This window comes from Thermobia domestica, chromosome 5 (assembly GCF_964235325.1).
Source record: "Thermobia domestica chromosome 5, izTheDome1.hap1.1, whole genome shotgun sequence".
In the NCBI taxonomy this organism is placed as follows: domain Eukaryota; kingdom Metazoa; phylum Arthropoda; class Insecta; order Zygentoma; family Lepismatidae; genus Thermobia; species Thermobia domestica.
The window spans coordinates 200,068,468-200,089,372 of NC_137458.1; the positions used below are offsets into that span (position 1 = coordinate 200,068,468).

At 35.2% G+C, this 20,905-nt stretch overlaps 1 protein-coding gene across 1 annotated transcript in view; it reads right to left on the reverse strand.

Moving 5' to 3' along the window:
* Window positions 1-20,584, reverse strand: part of LOC145686341 (transmembrane protein 53) — a 40,536-nt gene extending 19,952 nt beyond the window's left edge. The window contains exon 1 of the mRNA XM_081759569.1: window positions 20,369-20,584. Coding sequence (XP_081615695.1) covers window positions 20,369-20,559 — 191 coding nt within the window. The 5' untranslated portion in view covers window positions 20,560-20,584. The remainder of the gene's footprint in view (window positions 1-20,368) is intronic.
* Between the last annotated feature and the right edge of the window lie 321 nt (window positions 20,585-20,905).

The window sequence follows — 20,905 nt, forward strand, 5'->3', positions numbered from 1 at the left end:
ATGTTGCGTAAATCATTTAGCAAGAAAATATTTACAAGAGATGGTAGTTTTTCTTTCGTTTTTATGATTTCCTTAAATACAACTCTCGTGATTTTGTTGACACCTTATAAACAAATATTTAATTAATAACCCTGATATACGAGGGTGCCATTGGTTACTTCTTATGAAAAAGTTCATGTGCGTGATTTTCTTTGAACGAAATTTATCCAAAACATAATGTTTGTATTTCATGTTAAGCAATAGCTGCAGCATAATATGATACAATTTAAGAAATTGGAGCGAGAAAGTTTAGTGAAGTGGCCTGTATCTTTTATAACATATTGAGAAAATAATTATAGAAATTTCTCTCTTAAAAGCGGAATTTCAGAAAATGCTGGAGCAAGTGCTCACTTACTTTTAATAATGAGTTTATATACTAAGTTTCATCTCCCTAACACGTCGTGAAATATTCTATTTTTGGCATACTAAATTAAACTTCATTCCTCCATTTTAGCATATGCATTTTGATGACATAGGACGTGAGTACTGTTTCACTGTAACTAAGACTTCCAAACTACGGGAATTCAAGGAGGAGACAGAACTTATTCTTGGGACACTAAATCGATTGCAAAAAGCAGTTTCTTGATTTTACTCATTTAAAAACAAATATTTTACTTATTATTGGTGTTTTAAAATAAAAGTCGTGCACGAGTAAATGCTTATTTCTTTTAGCGATTCTGTTAACCCGGAGATACGGTTAAACGGAACGGTAGTGCAGTTTATTTAATTAATATTCTTACTTTTATGAATTGTTGGAAAGAAGCTGAAATAAGCAAAATAAATAAAAGAATTCATTCTCCTTAATAGTTAATAGTTTATATATTTTGTATTTTAAAACATATCTTTAAGAAGAAATTATAATTTATAACATTTCCATTAAATTAAAGTGAATATAACACATTTCTTGCTGTGCATAGAACAAACAATAAAAATATAATGTACTCTGAAATATTAAAATGTGGCAGTGTACGTTAAAATATCTTATTTCTATTTATTTACTTGAATTAACATGAAAGAAGCATCTGTCTTTCATTGGCAAGGGGGGGGGGGTGAGAAGAAGGAAGTAGAGTGATTTCTTAAACCCACATTAATCACAGTTAACGGTGAAAAAAACTATGGCAACGTCGTTGGACGCACATTAAGTTAGAATGTCACTAGTAAGAGAATACGATTGTTCGGACAGTTCCAATTACCACCCACTGAGGCCGTCTTGGTGTTACCGCCACTTTATCAAAGTACCTTAGTGCCAAATACTACGATCATCATATTATACATTACGAAGAAATAAATACACGGTAACAAGGAGTTAAAAATTTAACTTTCTTCAAAGGACTTTACTGCGAAAAAGTGCTTAGATTAAGTGCCATATCCAACTGCGTACGTGGTTTTGAATAGGCATAAGGATCATAAGGTAGTTTACAGTAATTTCATATCTCAAACCGATTAAAGATATGAAAAAATAATTATAAAAATTGCTATATTGCTTAAAATGGCATATTCGTGGGAAAAAAAAAAAAAAAAAAACTTGAAACTTGTTGCTTCAATAACATTCCAACAACAGTTTTTGGCAAATGTAATTGCAACAAGTTCTTGCAATTACATTATTTTGAGCTGTGTTGCAAACTTTACCAGTGTTTATCACGTCTCACAATGGTTTGAGACATTAAATTGCTGTAAACGGCATTATGGTCTTCACATCTATTGAAAACTATCTCTGCCATTGGATGTAGTATTTATCTAAGCAGTTTTTCGAAATCAAGACTTTTGAAAAAAGTCAAATTTTCAATCCCCTGTAACTTTTTTCCTATTCACTCGAAATCCATCATATTACGACCATAAAATTAAACAATAAAGTAGCTACTTTAGATAAGCACTAACCTGTTTATCTTACTTGCGTTATTACAGCTGTAGACGTCACCAAAATTTGGATATTTTTGATATTGTAGCTTTCTTAGTTTGCAACAATGAATAATAAATTCGATATTGTATGATTTCATTTGGAACATTTGTAACGTGTAATAACCCGAATTAGGGCAACATTTCTTGTCGATTAGTTTTAAAGTTGCATGGGTGTATCAAGATGATTTTAATGTCAATAATATTTTAGTTGTATTGAAAAGATATTATTTCTGAAACACTTCTAGAATATAAAATTAATCTTTTCAAACACTAATACGTAATACGTAATTTTTTTAAAAAATCTCATGGCGTAGTGTACGTACCACTGTCTGTCTCAGAACAACATACTTGGTCTTACCATTTTTACATACACACACTTTATACATATTGAAATACACACTTTTCAATATCTTATTATGTCACAGTAGCATTTCAACTTTAGCCATTTCAAAGAAATAATTATTGGTAAACAAAACTATTAACTATCAATCGTCGGAAATTATACATTAATATACAATTCAGTGGAGACCATTACAGTGGAACAATACAGTACAGTAATGTAGTTACAAAACATACACTGAAAGAAAAACGAACAAAAAAGAAAAAAGAAAGAAAGAAAGAAAAAGAAACATTGTTGAAGGGTAGTGTTTATTGTACTGGTTTCTGTTCCACTCATCGTGATGCATTCATCTTAATAGGGAGTTTTTAGTGTCAACTTTTGGTAATTTGGTACAAATATTATATTTATCAGTAAACACTAAGCCATCTATATCTGTCAGCAAACAATAAATTATTTTATATTAATGATGATGCCACCATAGTAAAATAATCTGGAAACAAATGTTTACTGCAGTATCGCTAATTACATATCCATCACATGCGCATCAGTGGTTGAATGAACACAATGGTATGTCCATCAAAGGTGAATATCACGTAAGTGCATGCGTTTTTCATGACCTAAACACACTCGAACTGTCAACAGTGGAACTGTCATGTTGATAGTAATAGCAATTTGCTCTTCACCTGAGTCTTACAATCTCATTCATGTTTTAACAGAAATGATGTTATGTACACGGGCATACAGTTCCTTTGCTCACTTTAGTGCGACTAGCTGTGGCAAGTAAGTAGTCTAGATCAGGATCATTATCATCCTAAAGCTTAAATGACTTTTTACCTAATCATTAAATTGGAACGCACACAGGACAAAAATGTTTGCATGCTGGTGGCAATTTTCTTAGCAGATGTCATTGTCTTCTGCTGCAATGAAATTTGCCACATCCAAGCAAGCTTATCCTGCCATTTGCAGCTACACTTCTGGTCACAAAAAACTAGACTGCCTTCCAGAGAATAAGTTCGAAAAAATGACCCTAGCATAGGACCCTAAATTTTCACATGCATAGGAATTCCCTTTAGGTCTCATTTATTTTCCATGTATTTTTTCCACACTCAAGCGTAAAAAGTAAACGATAATATAACAGTATGCATGTGAAAATTCATTATAGATAAACAAATTAGCTACAATACAGGAAATTACAGAAATTTTAAGTCGCAAATTTGATAAATTATTTACGAGAGTCATTTCAAAAGTCTTACACAGCGCATGTGCGAGTGCTTGAGTGGTGTGATCAAGTACAATTTCATGTCAGTTGTGAGAATTTGAGCTTGACGGTTGTGTCTATGTTTGCTGTCGTTTGGCTGTGTTGTGAGAAATTCAGTATTAAAATGGAAGGTGAACCCGATTCAGGTTGGATTGCACATAGTGATCAGCGGTCCTATATCGAAATCGAAACTATACGTGGAAAGAATCCAACTGAAATTTACAATGCTTTGCAAGAAATTTGTAGAAACAATGTAGTGGATCGTAGCACTGTATCATGGTGGTCAGCTCGCTTCCGTGAAGGTCGTGTAAGCACTGCGGACAACCCAAGACGTGGATAACCATCAACTGCAAGAGACTACACCTCTGACATTATTGTGAATGGTATTTTGAGAGAGGATTGATGAGAGACATGTGAGGAAACTGCATATGAGGCCAGAATGTCTGTTACTTCAGTTTACAAAATCATTACTGAAAAGTTAATGAGAAAAACCGCTGACAGATGGGTTCCGCATGACCTAACAGGCGCATACTCCAAGCTGTTTCTGTTAAATATTTTGCGTTCGAAAATTCGTCAAAGAAGCTTGACATGCTTGTGTCTTCATTTTGCATGACTATGCAAGACCGCATACTGCCCTACAAGTGAGGGAAACACTCGACAAGTATGGAAGGAAAATACTTCCCTACCCACCATATAGTCCTAATTTGAGTCCACCAGACTGATTTGTTTCCCAAATTGAAGGAACCACTCCGTGGAAAATGTTTCGATACAACTGAAGCTTCTATTGAGGTGATCCAAATGATCAGACAGCTCAACAATGAAGGTGCCCTATTCGGAATACAGAATTTACCAAAACGTTGAGAATCTCTCATAAGCGAGAATGGAGATCATATTGAAGGCCTGTAAAATTATTTTGTACAATAAATTATTTACTTCCATATCTTTCAGTTTGCAGAACTTTTGAAATGACCCTCGTATATTTTTAATCTTGAACGATAAAAAAGCGACGGAAGCAGGGGAAATATCGTACTACAAATAGACTGCAATGATTAACCATTTGATTCACGCGGTTTGCTAATTGTTTCATGGCCAATTCAAATGTCCCCATAACATACCTTTGTCTGGCTACCTTCCTTCGAGCGAAAACGAAAATTTATGAGAAACCCATCGAAATAAGCAAGAACATTTCAAAGCATTCTGCTTTTTCTGGTATAACAGGTGATTCACGCCACCTGTTTTTTGCATTGGGGTCTGAGGGGACACTGGTCTTTGTTTCTACAATGGTTCAAGATTTCAAGAATTAAAGTAAAATCATATTTTCTTGTAATGTCTGTAATACAAACGAGCAACAAAGAAATCAAAATCTGAATAAATTCTGCTGTGCATAAAACGAGTTGCATTTTTGAAGCTTTTTTTTTTTCTTCAGGAAAAACGACAAAGGCTTACAGAATTTATTTTCTGTAAAGTGCTTTGCAAGTAGCTTTGTAATTAGTATTCAAAATAAACATACAAACACGATAAGAAGAATCTTTAAAATTATGAATCTTTACAAAACATATAATGATTTGTTTGTTACTCCTATCTCTAATGCGTGAGGTCCCTGGACTTTGTGGTGGACAAACACCAGGAGTGTGAGTGTTCTCGGAGTTGTTTCCCCCGGTGTATAATCACAGGACGATAAACTTTAAAAAAAAAATGTTTTTCTATAAGTAAATGAGACTTAAAAAAGGTTATTTTAAGGTAACTTCCATGGCAATTTTACCTTTTGTTAGGAAGAGGTATTTGAGTATTTGAAGTGCAAGAATAATGCTGCTGCTTCATTATGTTAAAATAACCCTTACCCATTTTAAATTAGTAGTATCCAACAACTGAAAGAAAGATAGGGTTCTTCTAAAGGCATTTATTACAGAAGATTGTTCGCTTTATATCCGACCATTTTTTACGAGTACTCACCTTAAGAGATACCGCACCGCCACCATCGATCATGTTCTATTGGACTCCCAGCATTGTGGATTATCACACGGCACCTCAATTTCCATTGCAGCAAGCTCCAGTGCAGGACAAGCATGGGAATTCTGTCCCTCTCCTCCCTGCAAGCTTTCCATAGCCCAGGTGCGCGGGTGGCGATGTTGGAGACGTCGTTTCAACAGTTTAAATGCGCAGAATTCCATTAGACTGGAATCCGGGCTTTTCATAGGAATGTCTTCCAACGGAATGACACGAATTCCTAATATCTCTGCCATTTCCTGATAAAAACGTAATGATGTTCTGACGGTATGACTCGAGCCTTGTCTATATGGATCATCACCGGGTTTGCGTAAATTCTATACAACTGTAGGAAGTCTCGCCGATAGAAAGGAGTGAGAATGGATTCTTGGAAGTATTCTGCTTTACCTTCACGTTTTTGTCCACTTTGCATATCATCTATTACTCTCATATCCAAATTCCATAACAACCATAAAGACACAAGGAAACTTTCCGCGAATAAAGTTGCTGCGAACAAGACGAACAAATTGCTGCGTCCCTTGCCGTCAATGTCACGGTATATGATCGCCCGAATGTGATCACCAGCAGTGAGATGGATATATAATTCATACATTGTGACTACTTTCTTCCATTTGGAGCCCGCCAGGTACTCTTCATACAGTTTCCTGCAGTTCGTCTTACGTTCGGCAATGTGATGCAGTAGCAGATGGTGTACACGGGCCTTCCACAGACTTCAATCTGAGGCGCTTCACGGTGTGAAGTGGAATTTTGTGGCCCATATGTTGCTTTGGGGGATTTCTTGGCACGCCAATTGACGGATCTCCCTTGCACTAAGGGTGTCATTTTGCTTGCAGACCTTCTTCTGGTGGTTTTTATGGGTGAATGTTTTGCAAGAGGAGCCTGTTGTGTGTAACATGCTACAATGTGGCTTTCGCAGTAGTCACCTCGAGTCTAAACTCATTCTCCCGACACTGATTCATAACGCGTATGTACGAAAACCCACCACTGAAAGGGCCATTCCGTAACCCTTCCAATACCGGTTGATTTTCGACGCCATTTGATAACACAATCAACACTCACGCACGTACAAGGTTATACATAACACTGCTTCCGCCCGCAAACATAGTTCAAGCGCGATATGCCAGGTTACAGTACCAAATGGAAAATGCTCGGATATACAGTGAGCAACCTTCTGTATTAGCTTACATTTATGTATATTTACATCAATTCGCGCTTAATAACGATCCTACTTCCGCCGATGAAAAGCTGTAAGAAATTTTGCTCGTCTGGTTTTCTGAGGTAACCAATATAACATTAAAATCAACAACTACATTTCTGTTTAACTTAACAGTTACCATTAACTGTTTAATTGTCTCAGAGTGATCTTTAAGTTTTACGTCCCACGGTTATGCCGGTTAGGCTAAAGGAGACGGTGATTATGAGAGATGAGTGAAATGGTGGAATGAAGAAAGTGGGAGGAAACGGGAGAACCCCGAGAAAACCCACGAGCACGGTGTTTGTCCACCACAAAGTTCACTTGGCGGGGGCTGGGATCGAACCCGGGACCCCAAGCACCAGAGGTGAACGCTCTACCACTGAGCCACCGCGCCCCCTGTCTCAGAGTGATGTATCTACATCATATTTTCTTTATATTGCGCAGCTTATTACAATGCACAACCCTGTAAGAATTCAAAATAGGATTTACAACCCTGAAATCATCCGAACTTAATATTTCACCATCTTTCATACATTCTGTAACACTGTTCTTCTGTCATGAAATTATCTTGGACACGATAGTGCAGTATAGTAATAACATAATGCGCATTTGCATATATATGTAGTGAATCTTTCAAAATAGCTCTATAAAACGCAAACTGCACACTTGTTTCTGGTTCTTCTGCAAGAAATAAGGAAAGAAAAACGCTCAACGATAAAACAGTCGAATGGTAAACTCCGTGGAAAATACGAAAATGATAAAACTCAAGATTGTGGTTCGAAAAACCGATTTTTAAAAAGAAAAAGTACGCTTAAAAATGAATATTAAGGGTTGCTGGTGTATAAAAACGATATAATGGCGTAATCTACAGCAAAAAAACTTCTGTTTCACAAAGTTTCCACAGAGTTTTGTAAACTGTTTTCCCTGACAATTTTTTTTATTTTATTTTTTTGCTTAACCTCATTAGCTTAGTTAGATACGTAAACTTGAAATACGTCACTAATTTTCTATACAGCACGCTGGCCTAGAAAACATGAATGACAATATATATATATATATATATATATATATACAGAGAAAGAGAAAGATAGATAGATAGATGCATGAGGTTTATTCAGGCCAAAAAGGTCCCGTTCAGACCGGTTTTTCCAAGCACCCAAATACCTATGAGGTCTATACCGAACTTCACTATCCATTTCGGTCCTCGTGAGGTCTAAATAGGTCCTTTGAGGTCTAAATGTGACTTCAGGGCTGCCAACATACTTTAAAACAACTTCAAGAATCGAAATGAAATATTACGTATTAAATTGATTTTGCATTTTACACAAACAAAAATCGCTGAAATTTCGTACCATGGAAACATTAACAGGGAGATATTGTTTGATGTATTATTTAGTGCAACAAAATTAACTTATAACCACCATCACAGTTTATCCAGTCCTGAAGGTTTCTGAATTTTTAAGGACAGGAATTCTACTTTTTTGTTCAAAAAAAAAAAAAAAAAAAAACTATGGAGTACATTTAAGAAGAGTGGAAAGAATCAATCACTATTTCAATTCATAAGAAAGGCGACAAAACTTACTGTAATAATTAGCGAGGAATTTCTCTTAACATTATATTAACAAGACTGATTCTATACGCAGATGAAATTATTGGAGATTATCAGTGTGGATTAAGGAAAATCGATCAACTATCGACCAGATATTTACTATTCGATAAATACTTGAAAAGAAATGGGAATATATTACCCAGTACATCAACTGTTTATTGATTTTAAAAAGGTTTACGACTCGGATAGGAGGGGAGTATTGTACAATTCTTACAGAATTCGGAATACCGAAAAAGGTAGTTAGGTTAATTAAAATGTTTTTAAATGAATCCCAGAGTAAAGTCCGAGTAGAAAAATTCTTGTCCATGAGCTTCAACGTCGAGAATGGTTTGAAACAAGGAGATTCGCTATCGCCATTATTATTCAGCATTGTTCCGGAGCACGCTATAAGGAAAATTATAGATAGCAACCAGGCCCTAGAGCTGAATGGTATTCACCAGGTTATGGCGTATGATGATGATGTAAATTTAATAGGCGATGATGGGAGAACAATAGAAAGAAATGCATAGGCGTTATTAAACGCTTACAGCGACATTGGTTTAGAAGTAAATGCAGAGAAACCTAAATACCGGGATCATAATACGGGAAATTGTAGATGCGCTAAAATATCAAATAATACTTTCGACAAAGCGGATACTTTCAAATATCTAGGATCAATATTAACAGACCAAAATCATATCCAGAAAGAAATTAAATGTCGACTGAAATCAGAAAATTCGTGTTATTATTCAGTTCAAAATTTTTGTAGTCGCGAATTCTGTCGAGGAATTTAAAGCTTAAAATATGTAAAACGATGCCTGTTGTTCTGTATGGTTGTGAAACATGGTCGTTTGCGATGAGGGAAGAACGCAGACTGAAAGTATTTGAAAATAATATCCTGAAACGAATACTCGGACACAAGAGGAACGGGAATGGAGGAAACTTCATAACGAAGAACTGCATAATTTATACGGTTTACTAAACATCGTTACGGTCATCAAGTCTAGGAGGCTCAGGTGGGTAGGTCATGTAACCAGAATGAAAGAAGGTAGGAACGCTTTCAAAGTTTTAACTGGAAATCCAATCGGAAAACGTGCATTAGGAAGACCTAGGCGCAGATGGGAGGGCAGTAAGATGGACCTCGCAGAAATAGGAATAGAAAGTAAAAACTTGATCCAGTTGGCTAAGGATAGATGTCAGTGGAGAGCTTTTGTGAACGCGGCATTGATCCTTCGGATTCCATGAGTCATAGAGAGAGAGAATATATTTAAGTTAAGCACAACTGCACAACAACCATGAGTGAGTGGTTAGTTTTTGCACTTCTATCGGGAAGTCCGGGATTCAACCCCGAATTCGAGCATTTTGACGAGTTTTTTTTTTTTTTTTTTTTTTAATTTTCCATCTGTGAATGTAGAGATAGTGCGTGTACTGTGAATCCTGGCCGACTTCCTTTATCGTTTTTAAATCGTTGTTATTACTAATTACCAGCAGTGACGGATTTGCGAAGGGGATTAGGGCGGGGATGTCTTACAGATTGAAGCCTGTATCCCGAAATTACGGAATTTCTAAAACAATCGAAATATTTGTTATGCCTTTACTCATAAGATTCAAGCTCTCCTCAAATAAAAATTAGGTATTTTTAGAAAAACTAAACATTAATATGGAAAAACCCTCCCAAAATACTTTTCTAAATCCGCCACTGATTATCAGTATAAAATGGTCTTCAAGGTTGTATCCGGAAGATTATTGCTGGATACAAATAAAATGAAATATTAGTTATGCCTATATCGTACTCAAACATTAAGCAGAGAAACCCCTCCCAAAATACTTTTCTGAATCTGCTACTGATTATTTCTATAAAACTGTATTCATGGTTGTATCCGGAAGATTATTGCTAAATCATTGCACAGCTACAGTATAACAAAAATGTGGAAGTGCACTCTGACAAATATACTGAGAAACGTACGCTCTGACGGATATATTGAAAAATATAAGTTTAACTTATGTGCTAGGAGCTAGAGTAGGCCTGCTAATCTTTAAGAAATGAAACACGGTGACTGAAAAAGAAATGACATAGAGAAGAAAAAAATGTCGAAAACTCAGAACTTAAAATAAAGTTAAATATCCTCTGCAATTGCCCTCAAATACTACGTACTGTATGTTTACTTTAATTCATAAAACATGTGCTCCATCCATCATGATGGTGAATTCCAGAGCGAAATATGGTATTTAGGTCATGAAATCTTACTTAACTTTAGAGTATACTATAAGAAAGCTATTCAAATAGAAAAATCATGAAAATGAAAAAAGCCAAAATTTCCAAAATTCTCGTTTTTTTCCCAAAAAAGCCGGCTTTTTATGTGCAAAAAACCATCGATTCAAAAAAGCCGGCTTTTTTGCATCTCTAATTTCCACACTTGCAAATGTTGTAGATTTTTTGTCCAACCCCTGTATGTAGGTAGATAAATCTATCTGGATAAAAGGTTTTACGCCCAAACAGCACGTCCAAATGTCGACCATGACATCTGAACGTGACCGTTTGGGCGGAGACGTTTAGGGGCGGCCGTTTGGGCGTAAAACCTTTTATCCAAATAGGTTATATACGTGATAGTGTATTTCATAACTAGAGCCCGGATGTTTGGACACTGGGAAATTCGAAACACTTCCACAAATAATTTTGCTAAAACTAAAAAATAACATCTTGAACACAGCAAAGTTTCTGCACATCATGCACAACTTGTCTTTACCAGTTGAAAAGAAACAGGAAGGAACTACAGCAGACTCTAGACTATCCGGGACGCGATATCCGTACTCCGTATTATGTGGCTTAGTTTTATTAATAAGCTAGGACATATGTAGTAAAGAAATATAATTTGTGTGTGTGTAAAAAAAAAAAAAAAAAAAAGCACTCTTTCGTCAATATTTACTTATTTTAAAGATGTAACTATATATTCACACTGCATTGTATACTTGATTTTTTGAGTTCGACCTTATAGAATTTATCTTAAAATGTATACAATACTATACATATTTTCATTTTTGCACTTTCCTTTTCTATAATAAATTATTAAAATGTATGGCTCAAGAAGAACAGCATTATTTCCAATAAGGATGTGGAATTTGTATGACAGTTCTGAATGACCATAGTCAATAAAGAACACCACACCGAAGCTGTTCACCGTGGACTGCAGTCGGAGCTTCAAAATGGACCATCCGTCGATTTGGGGCGCTTTATTAATGCACTTCGGGGAGGGAGGGGGGGGAGGGAGAGAGACAAAAGTGCCGAACTTAGTGTACGAGGTAATGCTTTGAGGAGAAGAGTCGCATAAGAAAGGAAAAAAAAATATTCAGGCAGAGAGAATTCGCTGTATTGTACAGAATTTTGAAACTGTTGACATTGTAGAATACTTGCGGGGTTTGGCCCATAATTCTGTCATAGAATGATAATGTCTGAGAAATGTAAGATAAGACAAAAATAAATTATTCAATATCTATATTAGATTTCACTGTCATTTCCTTTCCAATTAATTCTGTTGCAAATACATAGTAATAAGCAGTAATACAATGTTATGAATAGCTGTGAAGTTATGAAAATCAAAAATGCCTATTCCTTTACGTTAGAGATGATATAAAGGTAACTTCACAGAAATTTATTTTGGGGTGTCATAGGATGCCTACAGTAAATTTTATGTTGTCCAATACAGATTCATGCTGAAAAAAAAATTCTGCATGTCATGGTCTCCGATCTTCCTGAAATTAGGTGTTGAGTTGATTTTAACGTTCCGAGATTATATGAGATGCGACTACTACTGAATAACGTGGAATTCGAACCACATAAAATCCCCGGGAATCGAACCCGGGTCTCCCACGCCAAAGGCGAGTACGCTAACCGCTTAGCAACGAAGCTCTTCCTGAAATTAGGGTATATCATTCTACAAACAAAATAATTAGAGCCGTATATTTTTCTTTCTGCGTTATACAAAAATTTATTAGAACTAAACCAAGCATTAAATGCAACTGAGACTTTCAGTGACTGTTTATCATAGGACATTATATAACGTAACAAAAATTTAGAGTTTGATGATAGGCCCTTTAAAAAAAAAATAAAATAAAATAAATTTCACCTTTCTGAATTTTTTTAGTTTTAAGTTGTGCAGTTATTTGTTTATATTTGTGCCTACTTTTAAGGTTTTTAGTGCGTAGACATCTGGGTCCTAGTTATTGAATACATTATAACCCATTTAAGTAGATTAATCTATTGAGATATCGGTTCTGAGCCCAAACGTTTCGTTCCCAAACGGCCACTAAACTTCCTGCTCCGCCGATATAATATTAAGGCTACAAAGACAGACGGTATGTACTTCTTGGTTGGATTTGGGTTCAACGTCCTTTTCAGCATGGAGGCTAAATGAGACTAGGAATCAGAGCTTAACGTGGGATTCGAACCACATAAGCTCCCACCGGGCATCGTAATATACTTTTTTGTGTGTGTTGTGTTGTAATTATGTTTCATGCAACTGGTCCAGTTTCCAATACAAATTGCATTACGTTATAATGTGAAGCCATAAATGAGTTAGTCATATGTAAATTCTGAATATCACGTATCTTAAAATATTAATTACCTTGCATCAAGAATTTTATTCCTAAGGATTCCATTTTCACAATATTTTACTTTTCTCTACATTGTCAAGACGGAATCCTAAATAAGAATAACGTTCGTAGTGCAAGACAAGATTTTGTTTTCGAAAAATGCACCCTAGAAGATATGTCACATATCTCCCTTTGTTTTCACCTAAAATCGTATAATCTTTACGGTAAGGTAAAATTAAAATGAAATGTTTCGGTTAAACGACCCATGGTTATGCTCTTTAGGTTAAAGGACACAAACGATTAAGGCAAGCGAATGAGGGAAGAATTGGTGGAATGAGATTGGAGGAAACAAGGGTACTCGGTAAGGAAACCCACGGACACAATGTTGTGTAGCACAAGCTTACTTGATCGGGAATTGAATCAGAGACCCCATGCACAAGAGATAAGCGCTCTACCATTGAGCCCCCTACGAGAAGGTAAGTTTGGGCCTCTTCTGTGTAATTTAATCAATTCATTTCACACTAAATTGCTGACTTTTCTGTGCCGGGATTTATTTTCTGGTAACCACTGGCACAAGTATGAGCAGTCACTACAAACTACTTCTGCATCTAATCTAGACATGATGAACCTGAGTGACCTACGAGCCTTCAGAGGGGTGGGTCCGTAGAAGGCAGGCGCGATTGCGACGTTGTGTATGCGCCTTAACAAAGATTCGTTTCTCACGTAAATATCACAATTTTTGCATGCATGGAAATTCCACATTCGTTTTTTTTTCTTTCTTTATTTGATTCAGAGACTTGGAATTTTTTGGTCCAGTTTTGATAACGTATTTGATCTTCTAGGTTTGTTACCAGCAGGGTTGGCTGGTTTAAACCAGCTGTTTTTTTTTTTTTTTTTTTTTTTTTTTTCAAAAAACCAACTGGTTTAAACCAAAAAACAAAAAATGTTCGTAAAAGTGTAAGTGTTTGTAAAATCTTGATGAACACACATTTGTGGGTTATCACGTTTCACTCCCGTATATTATTCGTATTATATTCAGACCTAAATTCCCCATTCATTACTCAAAAAGATTATACTACAAAAGCAAATGTTTATTTTGTGATTTTTTTGTAGTTGTTATTATTGTTATGTAATTGCAATGGAAGAAAAATTCTAAATATTGTTTCGTTTCAATGTTTACTATTGATAAAATACATCGAAAATGCCGTACTTTGTGTGTGTGTGTGGGGGGGGGGTCATACAGACCCCACGAGAGGCATTTAGTGAAATAAGTATCTTTGGTATCTATTTATGTATAAATGAGTTTGAGCCAAAGTGGACTCAAATAATTCGTATCTTTATTCACTTTTCTTATTGATATGCAGATTAAGTCGGTGTATTTCTTTAATTTGGACCAATAAAAATCGTTGTTAACTAACTTGAACTAAATTAGTTCTTCTGTACTCCGTAGTACTTTGAAATTGTTCATATGTAATTCTGTGTAATGGTTTCACTTGTGCAACTGTTTATCTTTATGTCCTTCTGAAATGACTCTTGACAGTTATATTAAGAAGTATGTAAAGATCAGTATAACGGTTTTTTTTTTTTTTTTTTTTTTTTTTAAATCAGGATTCTTTGGTGAGTCGGCAGACGTATCACATTTGTGGCCAATTAGTCCTGGTTCTGAGTTCAAATGGAGGACAATTTCTCTCGGCTGTAACTCGAGAAGCGGTTTTTATTCCGCTTTAAGCTTATGTGACCCCTTCCAGCATAACCCGGTTGTTGCATAATAACATCACGGCGAAACAAACTTATTTCTGTCCATATATGATATGAATATATAGAGCAAATCATTTAAACCATAAAAGCCTGGTTTAAACCAAAAAAAAATTTTTTTTTTTTGTTTTTTTAATAAAAACCATGGTTTTTGCCAAGCCTAGTTACCAGTATCGAGTCACGTAATGACTTACTGTTGCTTCTCTGTTTGAGTGCAGAAAGGAGGATATGACGACGTCATGATGTGATAGTGTTCTTCTTCATGTGGTCTTGTTTATGATTTGACTTCGTGCTGTGCTTCGTTGTTGCAGGTACATTTCGCGCATGTTATTGTGTTGCTTTGTACCGTTTAAAGCTCTTTTCCTCGCGGCATATTTTTAACGTGCTGGATGTTCCTTTATATCGGTTGTCTACATTAGTACGTATCAATGAAATTAACAACCTTTTTCAGTAGTTATTCGTCCTTAATGGTCAGTGCTGACATTTAATTGTGAGCCACACTTCTAATTTCGTCAACAACATTACTGGACCACATACAAAATATTGATAACGTTTAGTATGGCAAGGTTCTAGAACACAGGTTCCCCTTCCCATTCAGCTGTAATAAAGACAGAAAACAAAGTGCCCTGCAGGGCTCTAACCCGCCTTCACTCGCTAACGCTCGCTCGGAGATACTATGTGAATTAAATATTAAACTTTGGTACAGAAAGGAACCAACCTAGCTACTAACCTATATGTGGGGACTTGTGTTCTAGAACCTTCCCGTTTAGTGTCATTTGAAAAGGAGTTTGAGCTGTACAAATGGTTAAAAAGGAATGGTAAAGCAGTTCGACTATTATTTATGAAAATTTTGTTCTCGTTATAATATTCGGGAGAAATAGTTATTCATGAATCAAGCTGCTCAACTATATTTATCACAATAAAATTTCTTCAATTATTTTAAGATAGGCCTACATAGTTGGTTTCGGTCCAGGGCTTGTTCCCTTTCAAGTATTTTAAATGCTGTTCACAGGGTTTTGGCTTGGCGTAGTTTTATATATATATATATATAAATACATATATATATATATATATATATATATATATATATATAGAATATTTCAAGTTTTGATAAATTTAAAACTGTGTCACTATCAGGGTTTGCCCAAATCGGCCCAGCTTTGTTAATGTGGCCCAACTAAGGTGATCACATTGAAAGTGATTTTTATCAGGTTTTGGACTTTCCTTGGATGAATTAGATGATTTCGCGTTAAGGTATATAACAACATTCAACATAAGACCTGAATGAACTGAATAATAATAATAATAAAAACCTACCTTAGCTTGAGATAATTATATAACAAATTAATGTATGGATTATGCTTATAGCTTATTTGAAAAAAAAAATGCAATTTTATACTTTAGAAAATACTTTCCTCAATAGTGTGCTCGCCGACTTTGCGAAGCCAAGGGAACGTTATTCCTCATACGTTTGATGGGTTTAAGGCCCTAAGTGCTCTGCCGTGTCGTGACAAAACGCTGTAACTTTGGCGGAGAAGTTTTGCGAAAATAAGCCGTAAAGTTTTCATCAGAAAATGTGATCTGTATCGTGTAGAACCAGTGTATGTTGACTTTTGAAACACGTGGTTACATGTAATGTTACGTAAATGCATGTTGTGTGATTAAATTTGGTGAAAATTGATTGGTTGACCATTATTGCCTAGTTACACTGGTTCTACACGATACAGATCACATTTTCGGATGAAAACTTTACGGCTCATTTTCGCAAAACTTCTCCGCCAAAGTTACAGCGTTTTGTCACGACACGGCAGTGCTGGTACTACCAGTGAATATGCAGTGTAGTAGTAAAACTATTAGTATTATTTTTTATTACCTTTGATGGTAACATAAATATTCTTTAGTAAAATTTGGTTTTCCCAAACAACAGTTTAGTTCAGTTATTTGTTGCTATTCTTCAAATAAGCATTCTGTAGAATCAACACCAGCAATAGCGTAAAAAATCTTGTCAAATTTAAGAAGCTTAATGCTCAGAGTTCCGAAAACTACGTAACGCTTACTTAATGGTTGAATTCAAACTTCCGTACTACTGGAAGTTTCGATGTACAGTAAAGAAAGCTACATTTTCGGGAGAAGTTCACGGGAAATTAACGCAACTGAACGCACAAAGCATCGGAACTGAATACTTTAATAGTAAAACTATTTATTTTACGCTGAAGACATCTAATTTCATTTAAAGGATTTTGAAACATCCTAACTATATGTGATGCGGAAAACTAAAAGGGACCATTTGTCGGGAATTTGCAAAATGGAGTTATTACCATCATTGAATAGACCTTAAAATTCTGAACAAAAAGGTACCTCTATAGAAAAAAAATCTTAAAAATTGGATTTTTTAAAATAAAATGACTAATCATAACTAACGTAAAAAAGTTGTTGTGGGAAAAACAAGGTTAAAGTTTTCCAAACTACAAAATCACTTTATTGACTTAAAACTACTTAAGAGATGTAACTTGTTCTAAAATATTGTTTAAAATGTCCTTTAAAAAATCCATTAACTTTGAAAAAAAATAAACGCATTGATGTCAAAAATTTACTTTCTTCATTTATTTGGCTCTCCTGTAAAATTAATTTTTCGAAAACTGGTCCCTTTTAGTTTTCCGCATCACATATATACAACTACATGAACTGACAGAAAATAAAGGGGTACTTCCGGTTGATGTGGAAAGTTGAAATTTGACATGATTGTAACTTTCTGGGATTAACTCAAAGGAAAGCTGCCAAAAATAAATATTTTAAAATTTAAGGGGGTCTAAAGGGGAGGATGAAAAAATTCCCCATGTTATTTAAATGGGCCGTTTTTTCTATTTATAATCTCATATTTTAGGTACTTGGAATTGGTACAGAAACTCGAAATTCAGAATGTTTGTACGTTTTCTATAGGATTATTCAACAAAAATCACTAAAAATAATAATATCGAACTTTAGAGTGGTTTTATGGAGAACTGAAAAATCTTCCCCATGTTATTTATATGGGACACCTTATACAACCCAAAATTATTGGGCACTACCTGTAGGGCTACAATGATTAAATCTTACATGATTGTATGTTTTAGGGACTAACCGACAGAAAAATTGCCAAAAGAGAATATTTTTAACTCTTAGGGAGTTTAAAGGGGCGATGAAGAAATTCTCCATGGGTTATTTTTCTTTCTTGACTTATAATCTCGTATTTTAGGTACTTGGAATTGGAAGAAAAACTTGAAATTCGGCATGCCTGTACGTTTTCATTAGCGTTATCTAAGTAAATCATCAAAAATAAAAATTTCCAACTGTAGAATGGTTTTATGGGGAACTGAAAAATCTTTTCTATGTTATTTATATGGGACATCTTCACCCCAAAATGTTTAGGCACATCTGGCTGGATTAGAATGATGGAATTTGGCATGATTGTAGCCTTCCGGGACTAACCCACAGGATAATTGCCAAAAGTAAATATTGTTAGTTTTTAAGCTGTCCAAAGGGGCGATGAAGAAATTCTTATGTTATTTAAGTGGGCGTTTTCTCCATACAGAATCTTATCTTTTAAATAGTTTGAAATATGAAAAGAAACCTGAAATTTCGTACAATTGTGGATTTAACAGGCGCGAGGCCGTAGGTCGAGCAAATATGGGGGCTGGGGGGCGGAGCTCTCAGCTATCCAAAGACTAGTTTCCTTTATAAAATATTAATTACATCTTTGTTAATTGATATAAATTAATTTTCTGGAAAGAACAGTTTTGCAACAAGTGCTTGGGAAATTCCCGTAAACTTCACCTATAAACCATTTATTTTACGTAGGAAAATATTTATGTCGTATAAGACATTTTGAAACATTTATTTTATAGAACATGAATTAGGCCTATATCTTTGTTTTAAATTAATACATTTGGTGTTCATATTTGGCGAACGTCAATGAGGTTCCTGGGATGATTTGATCTACATTTGTTCGTTCGTCTGCCTGTACCACACATACTACAGGGTCCACTTTCGGTCTATTAAGTTTAAATTTTCAGGGTACAACCAAACTTGCTGTTTAGATTTTAGCGACATACCAACGTAAAATTTCAAAATGGTGGCCATTTTTTTTTTTTTTTTTTTTTTCAAAATAGCGGTATCCACGCTAGAACGCGCAACTTTCGGTCTTTTAAGTTGATATTTTGACAGTGGAGGCACGAGAAACTCTAAGCTGTATATATTTTGGCGGCAATCCAACATAAAATTTCAAAATGGTGGCCATTTTTTCAAAACAGCAGTGAATAGAAAATTGTTGCAAGTTGTGACAATGATAATCTTGAAATACGAATCACATTTTAACACTTTTATCCCAAAGACATTGAAATATTTCGAAAAACCCATATGGGATCAGGTGGGTTGGGATTTTTTTTATAAAAAAAAAAACGTTTTTTTCTTTCCAACCCGTCACTATGGAAAGTAACTATGGTTGTAAACCTATCAGTATTTGAATCTGAATTAGTTTAAAATAATTGTAGAAACATTAATCTTAAGCACCATGATTTCTATCCGATTCCATTCGTAACTAATTCAGTGATATTTAATTAACTGTTTTCAAGAACCAGTTCCCTATGAATCCACTCATTGAATGACGGTTAATTTTAATTGCAAGGGGCCGAAAGTAGATTATATATATATATAAAGAGAGAGAAGAAATGAGTTGTTGGTAGTGAAGCGTAATAATACAACACACAGTATTTGGATGAATTAGTTTTCAGATCAACAGTGAAACAAGACAATACAGTGAACGGGTTAAGTTTAGAGTTACCCCTCCGCTTTTTATAAAAATCAGGAAAATTTACAGGAGAGATGAGGTAAGAAATGATCATTTGAAGTTTTTATTTGATGTTTAGGAAGTAAGTTCGGCAGGAGAGTTAGTACTATTTGCCGCATGCGGAAGGTTTCAGCAGCATGGTAGTTGTAAAATATGGCGAACAGGTGTAACGGATGCATAAAAATAATGAAGAAAACCTTTTAAATTTTTGTGAAGCACACGGAGTACTGAAGTGAAATGTAACAATTTTTAATACTTTAAGCACTGCTTTTTATATGTTGCAAAGTTCAAGGACACCTTCAGACTGGAGGAGCAACTCTAAACTTAAGCCCAGTGAACACTTCTTTGAAAGTCATTGCCGATCTACCCAATGAAGGTAAGTGGAATGTACTGTATCCTAACTGAAATAAGGCTATTATCAAGAAAGTACGAATTTTTAGGAAAAAAAAATGGTCAATGTTTCGTTAAGGGGGTCCACTGTCTTTGGCACCACTTCTTTCTATTGATTTTCCTTTTATTATATAACATAACGTTATATTAGGTTAGGTTAGTTTAAGGGGGTCCAGTGTAGCTTTGGACCCCCTTAACGGAACATGGACCAAAAAAATTCTGGTCCCCTGTAATTAAATTTATCCTTGAATGAAATTACCACAGTAAAAACTCGCTTCGTATTATATAGTGGTAGATGGTAACGTTATATTACTGTTCTTACATAAAGTACCAAAATAAGATATAAAGATATGGGATCTCCATGATTGAAAATTATTACCGTTTCTATTTCCTGTACTAAAATAAGCATTTATGTACGGTACTATACTTCTCCACAAGAATTAAAATTGTTTACCATTCGTATAATCAAACGGATAACATACCCTCGTTCCTCATATATGGCACTATATTTCGAAAGATACTTGTCTTGACAGCCTGCCCAACCTAATAGCATGACCACAGGTAATTTGTCTTCATCATACAAAAATACAAAGTCTTCTGTTTCACTCGGCGTCGAATCCTTCGGTGTTGGTGAAGGAAATTTTATATAATACTCCAAATCGTCTTCTGCCATATTGCTTAATGGTAGTGTTGCCAGGTTCTTGTCTTATGAGTATTATCAGTCAAATAGGTAGGTGCACCAGCTCACTAGTCATATTTGCTACAAATGCTAAATGGTCAAATGTGTACCTCAAAAAGAGGATTTATGATTAAAAAACAAAAGAGAATAAAATACAGGACACAATTGGGAAGAATGGACACAAGTCAGGAAAATAGTCAAAGTCAGGGAAAGGTCAAAATCGAAAAAGAAGTTCAGAAAGGGAAAGAGGGCGAAAAGCTAAGATGAAAAGGGCAAAAAAGTAAGGGTAAGTGGCAGAGGCGGATCCAGGACCGACTTCTGGGGGCGCGATGGGTTGTCA